Source organism: Myotis brandtii, unplaced genomic scaffold (genome assembly GCF_000412655.1).
Source record: "Myotis brandtii unplaced genomic scaffold, ASM41265v1 scaffold220, whole genome shotgun sequence".
Lineage (NCBI taxonomy): Eukaryota > Metazoa > Chordata > Mammalia > Chiroptera > Vespertilionidae > Myotis > Myotis brandtii.
Genome location: NW_005358250.1, coordinates 1,424,833 through 1,444,296, shown reverse-complemented (window position 1 = coordinate 1,444,296; position 19,464 = coordinate 1,424,833). Strand labels below are relative to the sequence as shown.

The window sequence follows — 19,464 nt, the reverse complement described above, 5'->3', positions numbered from 1 at the left end:
TACACTGGCTCTTGGATCTAAGGAGGTGCTAATCTAGCCTCTGCCTGAGGCTACCCAGCAGAAGCCAGCTGTAAAGCAATGCAAGTTGCTGTGGGGCCTTGGGCCAGCTGCAGTTTGTTAAGTAATTTTCAGATTACAAAGGGCTGGGCCTTTCATATGCAAAAGCCTCCATACCCCGCTTTGGCGGTGCGGGGTCCCAGGGGATCAACAGTACGGGCGGAGAAAGCAGTATGGCTGCTCTCAGTCCTGCCCTCAGAGGCCCCGGCAATCGCTGCGAGTGCCTCCGAGAGAAAGCTGCCGTCGAGTTCCGACCGATGCCAGACAGTCCCGTTTCTCCTGTATGAGTCTGGGTCCCCAGAGACTCGCCCGGAACTGGAGCTCAGAGCTTGAGACTCACTCCCGATTGAAAAAGACAATCGTTTCCTCAGCCGCCAGCCCTCTCCGCATGCACCTCCACACCTTTGTATTTTACTTCCGCACCGCACCTCCTCTGAGTCTCGGTATGCTTTTCTCTTTCCTTCTAGTTGTAGAATTTCCACTCAGCCAGCCTTCCTGTGGTTCTGGATGATGTCCGTTCCGTCTTTTAGTTGTATTTTTGAAGTGGTTGTGCGAGGCAGCAATCTCCGGTGTTTACCTATGCCGCCATCTTGGTTTTCCTCCCTTCTTGAACTTTTAAGGTAGATTGATGCACTTCAGTTTGTTTAATTAGTTCTTTCTTTTTATTGTCTTTTCAATTTGGATTGAGTATTTTATATGATTCCATTTTATCTCCATTATTATTTTATTTGTTATACCTCTAACTAAATTTTGCTAATGATTGCTGTAGGGTTTTCCAGACCCATCTTTAGCTTATCACATTCTACCTTCAAATATAGCATTTTTTGTATATTGGACGAACTTTATAAATTTTACTAGAGGTCCGGTGCATGAAATTTTTGCAAGGGGCTCGGCCCTCGCAGCCCCAGCTGTCTCGGCTGGCTCTCGCAGCCCCGGCTTCGTCCTGAAGGTCATCTGGATGGTTGTCTGGATGGTCGTTCTGCTGTTTGCTCTAATTAGCATAGTAGCTCTTTATTATATAGGATAATTTTAATTCCTCTGACCCATCCTTTGTGCTACAATAGCATCCATTTTACTTGTACATTTTGTAAACCCCATAATAAATTATGTTAACAGTTATCTTTTAAAGGCATAAATAAGAAAAAGTGTTTTTTTAAATTTGCCTCCCTTTTTACAATTTCTGGAACTCTTCATTTTTTTATTTTATTTTTTTGTAGATACAAGTTTCCACTTGGTATCATACTTCTGCCTAAAGAACTTCCTTATAAAATTGCCAGCCAACTGGCAATTAATTATTACAGCTTTTGTGTGTCTGGAAGTCTTTGTTTTGCTTTAATTTTGGGGAAGTATTTTCACTGGGTATAAAATTGACAGTTTTAAAAATTTAGTATTTTAAAAATGTCATTATGTCTTCTTCTATCTTGCATAGTTTTTGAGACATTTGGTATAATCCTTATCTTTATTTTTCTGTATATAATCTTTTTTACTCTTGCTGCCTTCAATGTACTCTTTTCAGTTTGATTTTCAGCATTTTGATTAATGAACATAAGTGTGTGGATTTTTTATTCTGCTTGGTGTTCTCTGAAATTCTTTTCATCTGTGATTTGATGTCTTGTGTTATTTTTGGAAGATTCTTGACTGTTAACTTCAAATTTTTTTTGCCTCATTGCTTTCTTTTCTCTCCTTCTGGGACTCAGATTACTTGTATTGTTCCATAGTCTCGGATGATGATAATGATGATGATGTTGTGTGTGTTTGTCAGTTTATATGATTTCTATTGATTGATCCTCAAGATATCTGAGCCTCTCCATAGTTGTGTCCAGTCTACTGATGAGTCCATCTGGGGAATTCTTTATCTTTGATCATGTGTTCTATCTTTCATTCACATTTGACTCTTTTCTTATAGTTTCCACAACTCTGTTGAAATTCCCCATCTCTTTATGCAAGTTACCACTTTTTTCTACTTGGTATTCTATATAATAAAAGGCTAATATGCAAATTGTCCCCTCTACTGGGAGTTCGACCAGGGGATGGGGCTGGCTGGCCAACCGCCCTTGGCCCCTCTCCCTGGCTGGTTGGACCCTACCTGTGCACAGATTTGTGCACCAGGCCTCTAGTTTTAACATATTAGTTATAGTTATTTTAAAGTTCTTATCTGATAGTTCTAACACCTGAGTCATCTCTCAATTGGATTTTGTTTCTTGTCTCTTGACAATGGTTTTTTCCCCCCATGCTTTTCTATCTCTTGAAATTTTTTATTGAGTGCCAGATAGATGTGTAGGAGACTGAGATAAATAGTATTATAAATACTATTTATAAATAGACAAGCATCTTTCGTCCCAGGTCATTTTTGTGGGGAGTTGAATCAATCAATACTTGCACTGGATATGGGTTTTGTTGTTTATATCTTTGTTCTCAGTATACTGCAGACTTTACATTTCTCCAGCAGTAGGCTCCTATTACTTTGGGCTAGGAATGGAGGGCTTAGGTGTTTGTAGGCTTTTCTCAGTTTTCCTGCTTTCTTTTTAGATTTTAGTTGTCTCTGTCCATCTTGCTACAGGTAGGGATGAGAGACATGCTTCTACCTCTTCTCTATCAGATTGTTTCTGCTTATTACTCACTGGTAGGGTTGGGGGTTTTACCTGATGTTTTAATTCAGCTTCAGTCTTACTCAGGCCCTTGGACTTGGGAGTGTGGCTTTTTTAGTGTTTCTTTCCTTCAGCCAGACTAGCCTTACATCTGTAATTGCTTTTGGGATAATTTTCTGCCCCTCCCTCAGCTAAGGTATTTCTGCACTGTCCCGGAGGTAAAAGGATTTTGCTTCTACTCCTCTCCCATCAGCAGTAGATCTTTGCCTATATCCTGGGAAGGGGTTTCCTATCCCTCCCTACAGGCAGAAGTTTTTTTCCCCCCCATTCTTCCTTAGAAGCAGTCTTTGCCAGAGTCTTATGAGTGAGAGAGTTTGCTGCCCCTACCTTAAGTTTTTTGCTTTGTAATACCTATAGAAGGTGGCGGGGCTTTGTCTCCTACTTTGTGCTTGTCAGTTGCCTCTTTGCTGCCTATGCAATAAATGAGACTTTCTTTGGTCTCTTTTCCTAACCACCCCCCTACTCTCCAGTCTTTCTTGTGAGCATATGGTGACGGTGCATGGAGAAGAGCTTGAAAGTGAGTGGGAGCTTCTCTTGTGTCTGGGAACCTTGTTGCCAGGGGTGGGGAACCTCCGGCCCACGGGCCTTATATAAGGCCTGTGAAGTCATTTGATCTGGACCTGCCAAGGCAACCACAGGCAGGATTCAAAATTCAGTAAGTCTAGGAGCTTTTTTTCATAGCAACATAAATTTATATTAAGCGAATGATGCTATAAATATTCAAATGGCCCTTGGCAGAAAAAAGGTTCCCCAGCCCTGCTTTAAACTGACAGATTAGCCCATGCTCTGCCTTTCAAATTTTAGCTAATTTCTTAGATGGTGGTCACTTCTTTCTCCCAGGCTCTGCCAAAAGGTGAGACAGTTTGTCCCCTTTCTCACTGAATGGGCTTATCCCTCTCAGGAATTTCATTTTTTGGGCTGCCTTGCAACCTCAGCTTTCTAAGGCTGTTCAGATAGGTGTGATTTGGGGAGGGAGTGGACTAACCCATTGTTTTCTCATTGTTTGGGAGAGATCATCATTCTTGGTAGGTATCTACTTCCCAAGCAGAAGGGGACTCCCATTCATAAGTTTTGAATTGATGTTTTGGTAATAAGATAGGTTTGGAGAATTTCATTAAGAAGAAATGGCCTTTGGATATTTTCTTTAAAAATTGTGACATAGTCCTACTTATTAGTGAAAGATTTCTTCTTTCACAGATTTTTTTCCAAGTGCATTTTCCTGCCATCTTAGGTGGTTATTTTTTTGTTTGTTTGTTTTTGTATTGATTTTAGAGAGGAAGGGAGAGGGAGGGAGAGATAGAAACACCAATGATGAGATAGAATCATTGATTGGCTGCCTCCTGCACCAACCGCACTGGGGGGTTGAGCCCGCAACCCGGGCTTGTGTCCTTGACCAGAATCTAACCTGAGACCTTTCAGTCCGCAGGCTGACGCTCTATTCACTGAGCCAAACCAGCTAGGGCTAAGGTGGTTATTTTTTTCCTGCGACATTGAGAAACCTAGATGTTCTTGCTAGCCCTTTGTAGTTAGTGTCTTCTTTCTGTTTTTCTTTCTTATAGATTGCAGTGAGAACCTGATTGGTGCCTATATGCTCTTATAATGGAGCAGTGGAATTATTTGTTTTGAATTTTTAACTCATTAAAAAGTGATAATACATGTGCTTTATAGATCATTTGAACTGCAGAAAAGAGGAAAATAATCATCACGTATAATTCTATGTAAAAAAGCTATTAACATTTTGCATTTTGACTTGTTTCCAAGAATGAATGAATTAATCACAATTAAAGTCATAATATGTATGTAATTTTATATTTAGCATTTAATACTTAATATTAATCATAGGCATCTCCCTGCATCATTAAAAGTTCTTAATAAACATTTAAAATGGGACATATAGTCCATTATTTGGAATTTTGTAACATTCACCAGAAACTTTCAATAACTGCTTTCCTTTGTAGCATTCATAATTTGAAAATCAAAAAGGTTTAAATTTGAAGCTCATTTAAAAAGCTTACTCTATTTGTAATTGTATCCCAGTGCACAGAGATATTTAGATTTCTGACTTTGTTTTTTAAAGGTGGATTTTACTTTTTGGATTCCAGTGACTGTATGGTTTTTCTTCTTTAATTTTAGAATTCCATACGACATAATCTGTCTCTGAACAAGTGTTTCCTTAAAGTGCCTCGATCCAAGGATGACCCTGGAAAGGTAGGATTTGTTTTCTTAAAATAATTGGATTCTTCATTATATCTATTGTCATGTTTGTATCTAAGATATATCTGTTAAATAAAGAAAAATAATTGGAATGAGAGCATTCTGGTTCATTGATCAGGACTATTTGTGAAAATAGCAAGTCCTCCTTCAGCCCACTCCCACCTACCCCGCCCCTATCCCACCCACCGTATCCCCATTTTAGTTGGTATGCTTCAAGGACCAGTGGCAGGGAGAACTTTCCTTTTAAACAGTGGGAAACTAGCTAGTATAGAGCTGGTCCTCTGTTATAGTTTGCTGTTTCTAATCTAGTTTTTGTTTGGTTATTTTCTTAAGTGTATGTATTAAATTTGGTTTTTGAACTGCTTGTTAGGAACAACACTTTATTAAGTATTACATACAAGAGGTGGATTTGTATGTAATTGAGAACTGGAAGTAATTTTTACCCTGAAATAAAATTGTTTTTCTGTTATTTCCTTCTTTTCTTAGTTGCTGTTTTTTCCTCTTCATTCCATTTATCTCCTGCCACCATTACATTTTTAGTATTTTATCTACAGAGACTTGTTTGTTTGTTTCAATAGCCTGGTCAACTGCAGTGTGGCCTGAACTTGGTACTAGTTGCTTGATTTCTAAGCTCAGAGTATTTGCTTGGACCATATTTGGTTGTCATGATAAATTATTAGATTAGGACTTTGAGACAGTGTATCTGTTAGCAAGCATGCATTCTTGTTTGGATGTTTGCACTTCTTGTCTTCTTTAAGCTAAGTGTCTCGGGAAAAAATTTTCTAAAATGAAAGCCTGGTCATATTATCACCCTGCTTAAAAGTACTCCCCAGTGTTCTGTAGATATTTCTTTTATAAAATATCCTTTACTATATTTTTCTTGATCTGCCTTTCTAGCTATGCTTCACTCCATTCAAGACCCACGGTAAGGAATTACTTGGTTTCCCAAACATGCTTTTCAAATGGTCTTCTTTTTATAAAAAATATTTTTATTGATTTCAGAGAGGAAAGGAGTGGGAGATATAGATAGAAACATCAATGATGAGAGAGAATCATTGATTGGCTGCCTCCTGCACGCCTCCTACTGGGGATCGAGCCCGCAACCTGAGCATGTGCCCTTGACTGGAATCGAATCCAGGACTCTCCAGTCCACAGGCTGACGCTCTATCCACTGAGCCAAACTAGCTAGGGCCATCAGATGGTCTTCTCTTAATGCGCAAAGTCCCTTTTCTCTACTTGTCTGGCCTACTCCTTGTCTTTTAAGATTGAGCTTCAACATTACTTCTCTGAGGCTAACACCCGCCCCACCCACACACACCAAATGAATTTGTTGTTCCCTCTTTTGAGTTCCTGTTACTTTGTCATCATTGTAGCAGCTCCTAACTGGTTTTTCTATCCATGGACTTACTTATTTCTGATTTATAGCAACTTTCACAAGTAGCCAGCGATCTTTAAAAAAAAAAAGTTAACCTAATCATATGTACTCTTTAAAATCTTAATTGGTTATCTACTGTCCTTAGGTTAAAGTCTAAATTATGAGGGTAGGGATCATATATATATAAAAAAGCCTAAGATGCTAATTGTCCCTGCGACTGTTTGACCGTTCGAGCAGCTGCTATGACGCGCACTGACCACCAGGGGGCAGACACTCCAACCGGTAGGTTAGCTTCCTGCTGGGGTCGGGCTGATCGGGACTGGGCGAGACGGGCTGGACATGCCCTGGAGCCCTCCCGCGGTCCCTCCCCGGCCCTGATTGTGCGCCGTTGGGGTCCCTCGTCCTGGCCTGTGCCCTCTCGCAATCTGGGACCCCTTGGGGGTGTTGGAGAGCCGGTTTTGGCCTGATCCCCACAGGCAAGGTCAAGGGACCCCACTGGTGCACAAATCTGTGCACCAGACCTCTCAGGTATGTATATAGTTTACTTGTTAGCCCCAGTTACTTGTGCAGTGGCTGGTGGCACTGAAGAGAATGAATATATTGTATCCTTTGCTAGATGGCTAATTTCTTAAGGTTAGAGATGGAGAGTTATTAATTTCTATTGAAAGCAGGCACTCTTAAAAAACTAATGTTTTATAGCACCTACTATGATTTGCCCATTAAGTTGGTTCTTAATAAGATTGGATAGGTTATTATAATAGTTTTCTTATTTGACCTAGTTTATTATTTGCCTGTGTTCATAACTCTCTAGGGTTGAGACTAGGAATTGGTAAAATTTTTCTTTCCTTTAAAGCAGGCTTATTATAAAAAAGGAATTATAAATTTTTATATTTACTTCATTGCAATTTTCTATGGACAGTGAGTATATATGAATCTGACAGAAAGGGTTCTTAAGAGTTTAGGAATTACCTATTTTATTAGAGTTCTATAAAGCAGCTAATTAGATTCTGTAAACATGTGGCTTAGATTTAATTTTTAAAAGAGGTTTAAGTCATTTTAAAAAACCCACACATGAAAACTATATTATGTACTAAATTTATTTATTTTTAAAATGTTTTTTATTGATTTTTTTTTTTTTTGAGAGGAAGGGAGGGGGAGAGAGAGAAACATCAATGTGAGCAAAACATCGATGGGCTGCCTCCTGCACACCCCCTACTGGGGATTGAGCCAGCACCTTAGGCATATGCCCTGACTGGTAGTTGAACCTGCAACGTTTTGGTGTAAGGTACAACGCCTCACCAACTGAGCCACTCCAGCCAGGGCTATTGATTGTTGACAGTATTACAGATGTCCCCCATTTCCTGTTTCTTTATCCCCTTCCACCAGCCCCCGCCCCACCCCAGGCCTTCTCCGCGCTATTGTCTGTGTCCATGGGTTATGCACATATGCATGTATGTTCTTTGGTTAACTCTTTTCGTCTCCTCCATTATGTACTAAATTTCAACCAATTGGAGATCTGTGTTTTTTTTTAAAAAAGAACCTGCTGTCAGGTTTTCTTTTGTGCAGAACTTAAAAGCTTTTCTCCACCTTAGTCAACTAATACCATGGGGTTAAGGGAGATGTAGAAAGACATATATTACTCTTTACAACTATTCTTTTTGAATCAAGATTGTCTTACTGATGTGCAACCAAAACAAAATACGGAAGTAAATTGAATCCTGAGAGGTAAATAAAAGCTTTCGATTTTTACCATTAGTCTCTAATATTAAACTTGTTTTTATCAAAACACATTATTGTTCTTATTGGTTTTGGTCATAATTATAAATATCGTAAAGTACATTTAAACTAAAAGAGTCATTTTAATTTTCACTCTCAAGGTGAGATTTAAATATCTATTGTCCTTACTGATTTTGGTCAGAAATAAATGTTGTAATCTGATCTTATAAGATACATTCATTTTAATTTTTGATATAAAAATAAAATTTTATTTTAAAAAAGTTCCATTGCTTAAAAAAAAGTTTTGAAAACCTCAGATCTAGCCCATTTTAAATAAGAGGAAACTAAAGCAAATAAATTAGGAATGACTTACCCAGGTTCAGTGTAGAAATAGAACCCAAGTGTATTGGCCAGACTTACTTGCAAGTCACAGAAGCCCATTACAGACCAACTTAAGAGAGAAAATATCTGCAGTAAGAACTGGAGCCTGGTTCTTAAATTTTCTCAGCAGGCATGTCTCTTTACATCCCTTAGCTTTTCTGGTGGCTGCATTTCAGCCCATTTAGTAGCAGAGATGACCATCAGCAGCTTCTGGCTTATATTCTGCACCTAGAGTATAGCAAATGTCTTAGAATGAATGCTGAACAAGCAGAATACATTTGGTTTCTTGATTCTCAGACTAGTGCTTTTTCCACTGTGCCAATCTTCCTTGAGAGGGAGGCCAAAATGTTAGTTAAGTTTGGGTACTTATGAATTGTTTTTTCTTTTTGTATTACAGTGTTTCCTGGCATTTGAGGAGCTTTTCCAAAACCACCCTCACCACAGTGGGAGAAAACCATTGAGCCAAGGTGGGGTGGGAGTAGTTTTGATCTTTGGGTATGGGGTGGACTTTGACCCCTTAGGATTTTGCTAGCTGCTACTATGACCCAGATGGGTCCAAGAGAGAGAGGTAGAAGTAGCTTATACAGCATCTTCTTTCTCATCTTTTTATGGTATAGCTTCCTGTTCCAAGTATTACCAGAGAGGTATGAAGGCCAGCCTAAGCTTGAAGAATATTGTTGAATTACAGATATTTTTATATGGCCATTTATTTTTGATTCAGTCCTTCATTTCCTAGAAGCTGTTGTCATAAAAGTTCTGCAATCCATTTTCCTCTGTTCCCTGAAACTAATTACAAACAGCCACATTATTGTTTTCTTTAAAAAGAAACACAAACAAAATGAAATTATATTTTGCATTGATAATTGCTGCTTTTTGGAGGACAGATTTCTATTTTCTCTTTCCTTGATTCCAACCCTGTTTCTTCATACTGCAGTCTATCCATTTCTTTATTCCTGTCTTTTGTCTCCTCTTTTCTCATTAGTTTTACTTTCTGTATTTTTGTCTTTTTTTTTTAACAGTCGTTATGCAACTCACATGTCTGTTACTTTAACCTTAAAGAAAGGTAAATATTTTGCTCATTTTACTGAAAAACAAATACTATCAGCTAAATTTAGTTTAAAAATATAGAGTTCTCTTTCTTTGCTTTCCATTGAATCTTTTCTCAATCTTGTTCTCTCTTACCTCATAAAAATGATACTGTGACTTTAAAGGAAATAAAGGGTTGTAGGAAATGGTTTCAACAATTAATTAGCAGCAATGGGCTGTAATAAAATTGATAACTAAGAAGTTTAGGACACTGAAGGCAACTGCTTGTCCTGAGAGAGATAACTATAGTGAATTCATAGTAAAAAGCTTTTTTCCCCTGTTTTTAGGGGGTGGGGTGGATAAAATTTTTTTGCCTGGGGTTGGGAAGGTTGTAAAACTTAGTGGCTGTGAAGTTTGGGGTCTCTTGGTTTGTGAGGAAACAACAAAGTCCTTGCTAGAGAATTAACTATTGGAAGTTCTGAGATAGTGATTTTTTTTTCTATTCCTCTCCTATCTCATAGTATAAGGGACCATAATTGACTGATCTCTTTTTCGAAGTGTATTTTTTTTTTGTCAAGTTAGTATTGCATTGTATTTATTTGTAAATTGACTATTATTTGTTGGTATCCTGTTTTGGTCACTTTATTTGTGAAAAGATATAGAAAAATTGGAAAGGTTTGAGGGAACATAATATATAACATTAAGTGATGAGCAGTTTTGCAGGAATAATAGGTATGTACCCTGAAGGAGGAAGATAAATGTGTAATTTTAATACTAGTCAAATTAAGAGCATGATTTTTGTGAGAAGTTGGCTTCTTATCTGTGTCTTTGTATAAAACCAAACATTAAGTAGAATTTAAAGATAAGCAAGAGTTTGGTTGGACAGAAATAAGGACATCATATTTATTGGAGTGAAGAAAAACATTGGTGGGGATCCCAAGGGAGGCATTAATTTGCAATTTCTGAAACACTTCAAGGATAGTTGAAATTACTAACATTTATGGTTTTTAACTTATGGTAGGTAAGAACCCCAGGGAAGGCTGGGAAGAAGACATACTCAAGTTTAGCTGAGGGACCAGTGAGAACAAAGTTGAGATAGAATCAGGAATTAAGGGAATTGAGATAAATACTAACATGAGATCCAAGAGTGAAGAAAGGATTGGTGCCAGTGAATGCATATTAAGGCAAAGGTCGATTATGAATGTGAGACAGTCCATTAGACAAACCAAGGTTAGAAAGCCCAGAATAAGAAGAAGCATTCAGAGAGGGTTTGAAAGATTGTGGGTCTGATGCAAAGAGAACACTGCAGAAACAGAAAGAAGTGCCAACCTAGAACCCTGATGGTATACACTGTTAGGCAAACCAGTTTAGTTACAGCTGCCTTTTTATTCCCATGTGCAGATTCTCTGTTCTCTTCCTAATGAAGAGAGATAACATTCTGTGATCGGCCATTTTTTTTCTTTTCCAGATCTAAACTTTTAAAAAATGTTTTGCCCCAAAGTTAATTTTTTAAAAAAAGTATATATGGTAAAATTCACTCTTTGGTGTATAATTCTAGTAGTTTTAACAATCCATGCAATGTAACCAACCATGATCAGAATATAGAACAGTATTGTCCTTTGGTAGATAGCCCCTTTCCCCACCCCCAGGCCCTGGCAACTATAATTTTGCCTTTTTCAGAGTTCATATAAATGGGACTCAGACAGTGGGTGGCCTCTTGAGTCTGGCTGCTTTTACTTAGCATAATGCATTTGAGATTCAGCCATATTTTGAGTATCAGTAGCCATTATATTTCATGTATTCCATTATATTGGTATACCACAGTAATGACCATTTGAAGAACATGGGGGTTGTTGTCAGTCATAAGTTCATTTGACTATCAAGTCCTTTTCTTCTAAGCTTAGACTCAGTAATTAACTTGACATATAGTGAGATACAAGACAGTGTTGAATTAGCCTAAACTAATAACATAATGGTCATACTAAATTGCTTTGTGAGTTATACTAAATATAGGTGAACTCTTAGAAATCAATTGTGATATAGTAAAACATTATTTATTTCCAATTTAAAAATAATAATTTTGGAAAGGATCCTGTTAAGGCATTGATGATTTAAAAACAAGATAAAGGTCTGGCCGGTGTGGCTCAGTGGTTCAGCGTCGACCCATGAACCAAGAGGTCAGTGGATTGATTCCCTTTCAGGGCACATGCTCTGGTTGTGGGCTCAATCCCCAGTAGAGGGCGTGCAGGAGGCAGCCAATTGATGTTTCTCTCTCATCTGATGTTTCTCTCTATCCCTTCCTCTCTCTCTGAAATCAATAAAAATATATTTAAAAAAATAAAAACAAGATATGGCCAACTATTGCTTATTAGAACATACTATTTTTAACATTTAGAGGAACCATTTACTATACTATAATTAATGTGTTAATTACATGTTTTTAATCCATTGATTAAGAGTAAATTTCCTAATGATCTCTCCTGAGCACACTTAGCTTAATTTGATAATTAGAAGTAATAAAAACTAAGAATGTTCTGGGGACCTGAACTGGCATTGGAATAGCTTTTGTCCATGCATTCATTGTATTAGCCAGCCAAACTGCTTGGCTTTTAAGTACTTTATATTTTACTGTTCGAAGACTATTTTTGTGGTATGAATAGAGTGACTATTTAACTTTCTGTTTAAACTAGAAACTTCTGGGAATAAAAAGGGTTGTTATCCTTAATTATGCTTAGGCAACAGTTATAAACCAAGACAGAAACTGGGAAATACGTTCACTCTATCTATGGTGCATGCAAATGCTGTGCCTTGGACCTATGGGCATTTACCAGGAGCAGCATCCTAACATGGTGGAGGGTAAAAAAAACAACCCAAAACTTAAAAACTGGATTGCCAAATCTAAACTGGGAAAGTAAAAATAACAACAACATTGAGACATGATATGAAACCAAAGAAGTCAGGGACAAAAGGGACCAAACACTATGTTTGAGGCTTCTGAAGTGGTGTGCATTGAGAGCTAAGGAAGAGCAGAGAATAGTCTGTGATGATTCACTTTACCACTGAGCAGTAGGTTAGTTAAAACATAAAATTTATAGATTTAGCCATTTGGAATGATAGGCTATTTATGATAGGGACTGCTTTCCATAGCAATATGAAGTTAGTATTAGCTTCTTGGGTTTACTTGTATTTAATCAGATAATAGCATTTTTACTAGGCTATTTTTAATCAGGGGACTGTTAAAAGTCACATTAGTGTGTGATAGAGCAGAATATTTTGTGTTGACAAAACTATCAGAAATAAATTATTGGAATAATTAAAATGTACTTTATTTGAAGTGAAAATATTTTGTAATTTAAGAATGCTGCCTAGTTTTTAATTGGGTGCCATGTTTTTCTCCTCTAGAATTAATCTTTGCTTTAGGATATCTTGAAGATTGCTGTTGATTCATATTTTGAATATGTGTTCAAAGCTATAGAATTCTAGTTGTGATTTTTCTTTGGGATTTTACAAATCAAAACATTGTAGTCTTTTTCTTTAGGAGGACATTAGCTTGTTGTACCAGAATTGTTGATATGAATTAATAATAATGTTTACATTATATATTGCTTTATAGATTAGATATTTTACATGCATTGTTTCAATCCTTCAAACAGTTATATAGACAGGCCCCAGCTTTAGATAGTGATCTTTATTTAAGTTCTTAGATTTATCCATAGATTAGTTCACATAAACCTCACATTATTGAACTCTTCACCTAAGTGGGAATCATTTGGTATATGCTCTATTTATGTCTGGCTTGCTTCACTCAGTGTAATGTCTGTGTTGCTATTAGATATGTTAGTTTGTTTCTTATTATTACTAAATATGTATATATCACAATCTTTTTAAAAAAGATAAGTTTTTATTGATTTTTTTTTTAGGGAGAGAGGAAAGGAGAGGGATAGATAGAATCATCGAAGAGAGAGAAATATCAATCAGCTGCCTTTTGCACACCTCCTACAGGGTTTGAGCCCACACCCAGGCATGTACCCTGACCGGGAATTGAACTCATGACCTCTTGATTCATGGGTCGACATTCAACCACTGAGCCACACCGGCCAGGCTATAGCACAATCTTTTTTATCTGTTTATCTGTTGGTGGACATTAGGATTATTTTCAGTTTTGGGCTATTATAAACAAGTTACTAGGAAATTTTTGTATAAGTTTTCTATGGGCATGTGTTTTCATTTCTCTTGAGTAATAGAACAATTGCTTTCGTAGATGGAAGATTATAAGTAATTGCCAGACCTTTTCCCAATGTGGTTGTGTATCTTACATTCCCATTAGCAATGTGTGAGAGTTCCAGTTGCTCCACATCCTGGCCAACAGTTGGTATTACCTGTCTTTTTCAGTTAAGTCATTTTAGTGGGTATGAAGTGGTATTTTGTTACAGTTTTATTGTGAATTTTCCTGATGATCATTGATGTTGAGCATTTTTCTTGGGTTTATTGGTCATTTGTATATCTTCTCTTCTGAAGGTTCTTTTGAAGTCTTTGCTATTCTTTTTAAAATTTGGTTGTCATCAGTACTGAGTTCTAAGAGGTTTTTAAAAATCTATTCTGGATATGTCCTTTCTTGGATTTATATTGTGTAAATATTTTTCAGACTTTTTTGTTTTCATAATAGTGTCTTAAAAAGAGTAGACATTTTGAATTTTGAAAATATTAATTTAGTGATAAGTGACTTTTGTGTCCTGTCTGGGAAATCAACCAAAGTCATAAAGATTTTCTCCTTTGTTCTCTTTTGTAGGTTTTTATACTTTTATTTTACATTTACGGTAGGTCTGTGATCCATTTCAGATTAATATTAATGGTAGTATGTTTAATCTTCCTGTTGAATTGTACTTTAATCTTTATAAAATATTCTTAGTTACTTAAAATACTCTGTCTTGAAACTTTCTTTGTCTGATATTAATATAGCCACTACACCTTTCTTAGCAACTTCTTGACATTTTTTCTAGTATTTTTCTTTTAGTCTATAAATGTCTTTGTATTTAAAGTGTGTCTCTTATAAACAGCATGTAGCCATTGGTTCTTGCTTTTTAAATTCAGTCTAATAATCTACATCTAATAATCTAATTGGAGTGCTTAGTCTATATTTATTATGATATTAGTATGATTGCTATTTTAGTTTTTTGTTCCTGTGTGGCTTCATTTTTGCACTCTTTGGGATTGATCAAATAGTATATAGATAGTCTTCTATTTTATTTCATCTAGTCACTTCTTAGCTATGTTCCCTTTATTAATTTTTAAGTAGTCATTGTAGAGCTTAATAGTACTAACAAGTTAGTAGCTTAATTACTAACTTATCAAAGTCTATTTAGAGGTAATGTTATACCACCTTTCACTTCATACCACTTACTAGTTTCTTCTTCCCATCTATTTCCTGAAATATCCTTAGAACAGTATAATTCCATTTATCTACCCATCCCTTTCTTTGTGCTGTTGTCATATCTTGTACTTTTACTTACACCATAAATCCCACCTTAGGATTTATTTTGTTTGCTTTATACAGTTCATAGTGTTTTAAGGAAATTATGTTGAAGAAAATATTTTCCTAATTATTTACCTTCCCTGATGTCCTTTTCTGTAAATCCAGGTTTCACTCTGATATCTTTCCCCTTTAGCCTTACTGTATCCTTTGGCATTTCTTGTAGTACAGGTCTTGAGGCAACATATTGTGTAGACTTTCGTTTATCTGGAAAGGTCTTTATTTTATCCTCACAATACATTTTTTGGATATGGAATCTTTAAGAGTTTGCAGGGTTTTCTCCACCTCTCAGAACTTTGAAGATTTTTCCTTGGCCTCCACTATTTCTGGTAAAAAGTCACCTGTCATATTTTTATTCCCCTGTATGCAAAGTGCCCTCTCCAGACTCAATCCCTTCTTTGGCAACTATCAAGAATTTTCTCTTTAAATTTAGATTTAAACAGTTTGATGTACCTCTAATTTTCTTGTATATTTTCTGTTTGGGACTTCTTTTAGGATCAGTAACAAGAGGTTTCATCCGAATCTGGGATATTTTTGGTCATTATTATTTTTTAAGAACTATGGTCCCATTTTTTCTTCTTTCCTTTTAGTATCCAATTAAAATATGATAGACTCTTTGACCTTGTTTCACAGGTCATTGGGGCTTTCTTTACTAATTTCCCCCCTTTTTCTTTTGTTCCTGAAATTGAATAATTTTTACTGATCTATCTTAAAGGTCTCTGGCTCTTTGACTGTCCTACTTGTTGTTAAGCACATCTGGTGAACTTTTTTCCAATCATTGAATGATTTAAGTCTAGAATTCCCATTTCATCTTTTCTGTGTATGTTCAGAGATAATTGGTGAGATGTGTTCAACCAATTGCTTTGATGCTGGAACATTGGGGTGCCTGTTATCCCCAGCTAGCTCCTGGATATAAGGTATGAAACAGTGAGCCACTGATTCACTGTGGGGTTTTATAATAAGAAGATACTATCCTGATCTGTTATCATTGATGTTTTGAGATCCTGAGTTTTTATGTGAAAACAAAGTAATTACAAGAAATGAGATTTAAAAAAAATTATTTAATGATAAATAACTTGGATTATTTTGTCACCTCCAACTGGTCGTCTTTCTTTAATCTCTGCTTGTCTTTGCTCCATTTTCTACGTTGTTGCCTGGTACACAGGTAAAAACACCATTTTCAACTTCAGCTCTCAGCTTCTTACCTCTATACTTTATATTCAAGCTATATTGCACTATTTATCTTGCATTTATGATGCAGTTTTATATTTTCATGTTTTTGCCCATATTCTTCATTGTATCTAAAATAGTCTTTCTTTCCATCTTAGTCTGCTAATGCTCCTGAATGATATACTGCCTGTATTTTTATCTTTTAAAATATATTTTTAATTAATTTTAGAGAGAGGAAGAGACAGAGAGAGAAACATCAATCTGCTGCCTTCTGCATGCCCCCTACTGGGCATTGAGCCCTGACCTGGAATCCAACCATTGACCTCTTGGTTCATGGGTTTGATGCTCAACCACTGAGCCACACAGCCAGGCTCATGCACAATCTTTTTTATATTTATCTGTTGGTGGACATTTGGATTATTTTTAGTTTTGGGCTATTATGAGCAAGCTACTAGGAAATTCTTATACAATCACTGAGCCACACCAGCTGAGCTGTACTACCTGTATTTTTATCTATTCCACTCATTCCTGAGTTTTTTCTTGACAAGGATTGGGTCTTTGACATGTTCATAATATCTCATATAAGTAGTAGATGCTTAATGTTTATCACAAGAATGATGTTTCCTAGTTAACTAAGAAGTAGTTGTTCTTTTCTTAAAGAAACATTTCTAATTGTACATTAATCCTCTTGCTTTTTTAAATTAAGACTGGTCTTAGGTGTTCTAGAAATTGTCATTTGGCTTCTTTTTACTCAGACCTTGTCTTTTGATCAGGAAGGCAGGGATCAAGAATTTAACATTAACTCACATATTTTGAATCTGAGAGTATCTTTGGAATTCTTATTCTTCAAGTAGGTGAATTGCTTGACTTTTTGTGACATTAATGACTATTGAGAACTTTTATAAAAAACTGATATGGTCCAAAGTAAAGCCAGGAAACAACCAGAAATCAAGAGACCTGAGTTCTTTCTGGACAATACCCACTGATTTTGCTTTGTGACAAGTGACTTTTAACTGTGTTGAGCCTACTACTGCATTAGGTTAGAGCTTCTTGATTCATGTTTTTTCTTAAGAGAGTATTGTTATTGAGATAAAATTTATATACCATAACATTTACCATTTAAAAGTATATAATTCAGTATATTTTCAGAGTTGTGCGGTCATAACCAGTATCTAATTCCAGGACATTTTCACTTTATCACTCCAGAAAGAACTCTGTACTTAACAGTCACCCTCCACCCCTCAAGCTTCTGGCAACTACTGATTTATTTTCCATCTCTATGGACTGCCTATTTTGGATATTTTTTATATAAATGAAATCGTAATGATATGTGGTCTTTTGTGTCTGGCTTCTTTCATTTAGTATAAAGTTTTCAGAGTCATCTGTGTTATAGCATGTAGGAGTATGACTGAATGAAATGGCCATTGTATGAATATATAACAATTATATCTGTTCATCAGTTGATGGGCCATTTGTGTTGTTTTCACTTTGGGCTATTATGAAAAATGCTACTATGATCATTTGTGTATATAAGTTTTGTGTGGACATAATTTCTCTTGGATATGTTTTCATTTCTCTAAGAGTGGAATTGCTGGGTCATATGTTTAATCTTTTAAGGAACTGCCAAACTGTTTTCCAAAGTGGCAGCACCATTTTACATTCTCACAATTATGAGGCTTCCAGTTTTTCACATTCTTGTCAACACTTTTTATTTTGTCTTTTTCATTATAGCTGTCCTAGTGGGTAGGAAGTGGTATCTCATTGTATTACAATTTTGATTTGCTTTGCCCTGATGTGCTTACTGGCCATTCACAGATCTCCTTTGGAAAAATGTCTATTCATATCCTTTGTCCATTTTTTAATCAGGTTGTCTTTTTATTAGGGAGTTGTACACCTGTTCCTTATCACATCTATGACTTGAAAATTTTTCTCCCATTGTGTGAGTTTTATTTTCACTTTCTTGAGAGTGTCTATTGACAAAGTTTTTTAAGTGTTGATGCATTTATCAATTTTCTTTTGGTTGCTTGTGTTTTTGGTGTCATATCTAAGAACCATTGCCTAACCCAAGGTCATAAAGATTTACACGTATTTTTCTTCTAAGAGTTTTAGTCCTTACATTTAGGACTTTGATCCATTTTCAGTTAATTTTAGTGTGTGGTGTGAGGGGGCTCAATTTCATTTTTTGGCATGTGGATATCCAGCTTTCCCAGTACCATTTACTCAAAGGACTGTTCTTTTCTCATTTGTATTATCTTGGTAGCCTGTGGAAAATCAATTGACCCAAAATATATAGGTTTGTTTTTATACTCTTACTTAAAATTACTGTTACTTTGTAGTACGTTTTAAAATCAGGATATGTGAATCTTCCAAGTTTGTTCTTTTTCAAGATTGTTTTGACTATTCTAGGTCGAATACATGTGTATTTTAGGATCAGCTTGCCATTCCTACAAATAAGCTGACTGGGATTTGATAGGAATTGTATTGAATCTATAGATCAATTTGGGGCATACTGCCATCTTAATATTAAATTTTCTAAGCCATGAACCACAGGATGTCTTTCTGTCCTTTATTCCTTTTAACTTAAGGAATAAAATGTGGGGTTAATATATATATATAAAAAAAGTAGAGCTATAGTATCTATAGGCCCCAGAGCTCTGGATGTTATGAATATTTTAATATTTTAAATTATTTTAATAACTTTAGTGCATCTTCAAATATGACATTCATTAGAATTAAGTTTAGCAAACATTTATTGTTACAACTTTATATTAGGTACTAAGCTTGGTTGTAGAGATACAAGGATAAATAAGATATCACTGACATTAAAACTTCTGGTCTAGTGAGGAAGTCTATTTATAAACAAATTTTCATATGATATACTAGGTTCAGAGATCAAGATTTCTTAAAAGTTGTTGGCACACTCTTCATTTTGTAAAGCTTGTACATAAAAATGATTATAAATAGTGTATTAGCACAACTTCTTTCACTGCTGCTTAGTTGTGATAGCTTGTAAAGAAGTTAAAAAATAAGGCCTATAAAGGCTCTTAAGATTTGAAATTTGGGTTGTTTGGTATCAATAATACATTTTTAATGAATTTTCAGGATTTATGAATTAATTATAAGAAAACTTAGAATCAGTATGCCACCTAATTGAAGGAAATAACATTTAAGTAAAGCAAAAAAGGAATTTTAAAATTCTCTTTAGGTCCTTTTTTTTTTGTTTGTTTTAATCTAGACAGATAAACAGTTTTCTTTTTTTTTCCAGTTTTCTTTTTTTTAATTAGTTTTTAAATCTTTATTGTTCAGATTATTACAGTTGTTCCTCTTTTTTCCCCCCACTGCTACCC

The 19,464-nt window shown here is 35.8% G+C and overlaps 1 protein-coding gene across 4 annotated transcripts in view; it reads left to right on the top strand.

Annotated features, from left to right (window-relative positions):
- The window catches only part of FOXJ3 (forkhead box J3), a 137,710-nt gene that overhangs the window by 72,789 nt on the left and 45,457 nt on the right, over positions 1-19,464 (top strand). For all 4 annotated transcript variants that reach the window (XM_005866053.2, XM_005866054.2, XM_014539542.1 and 1 more), the window contains one exon: positions 4,839-4,913. In XM_005866053.2, coding sequence (XP_005866115.1) covers positions 4,839-4,913 — 75 coding nt within the window. The remainder of the gene's footprint in view (positions 1-4,838; positions 4,914-19,464) is intronic.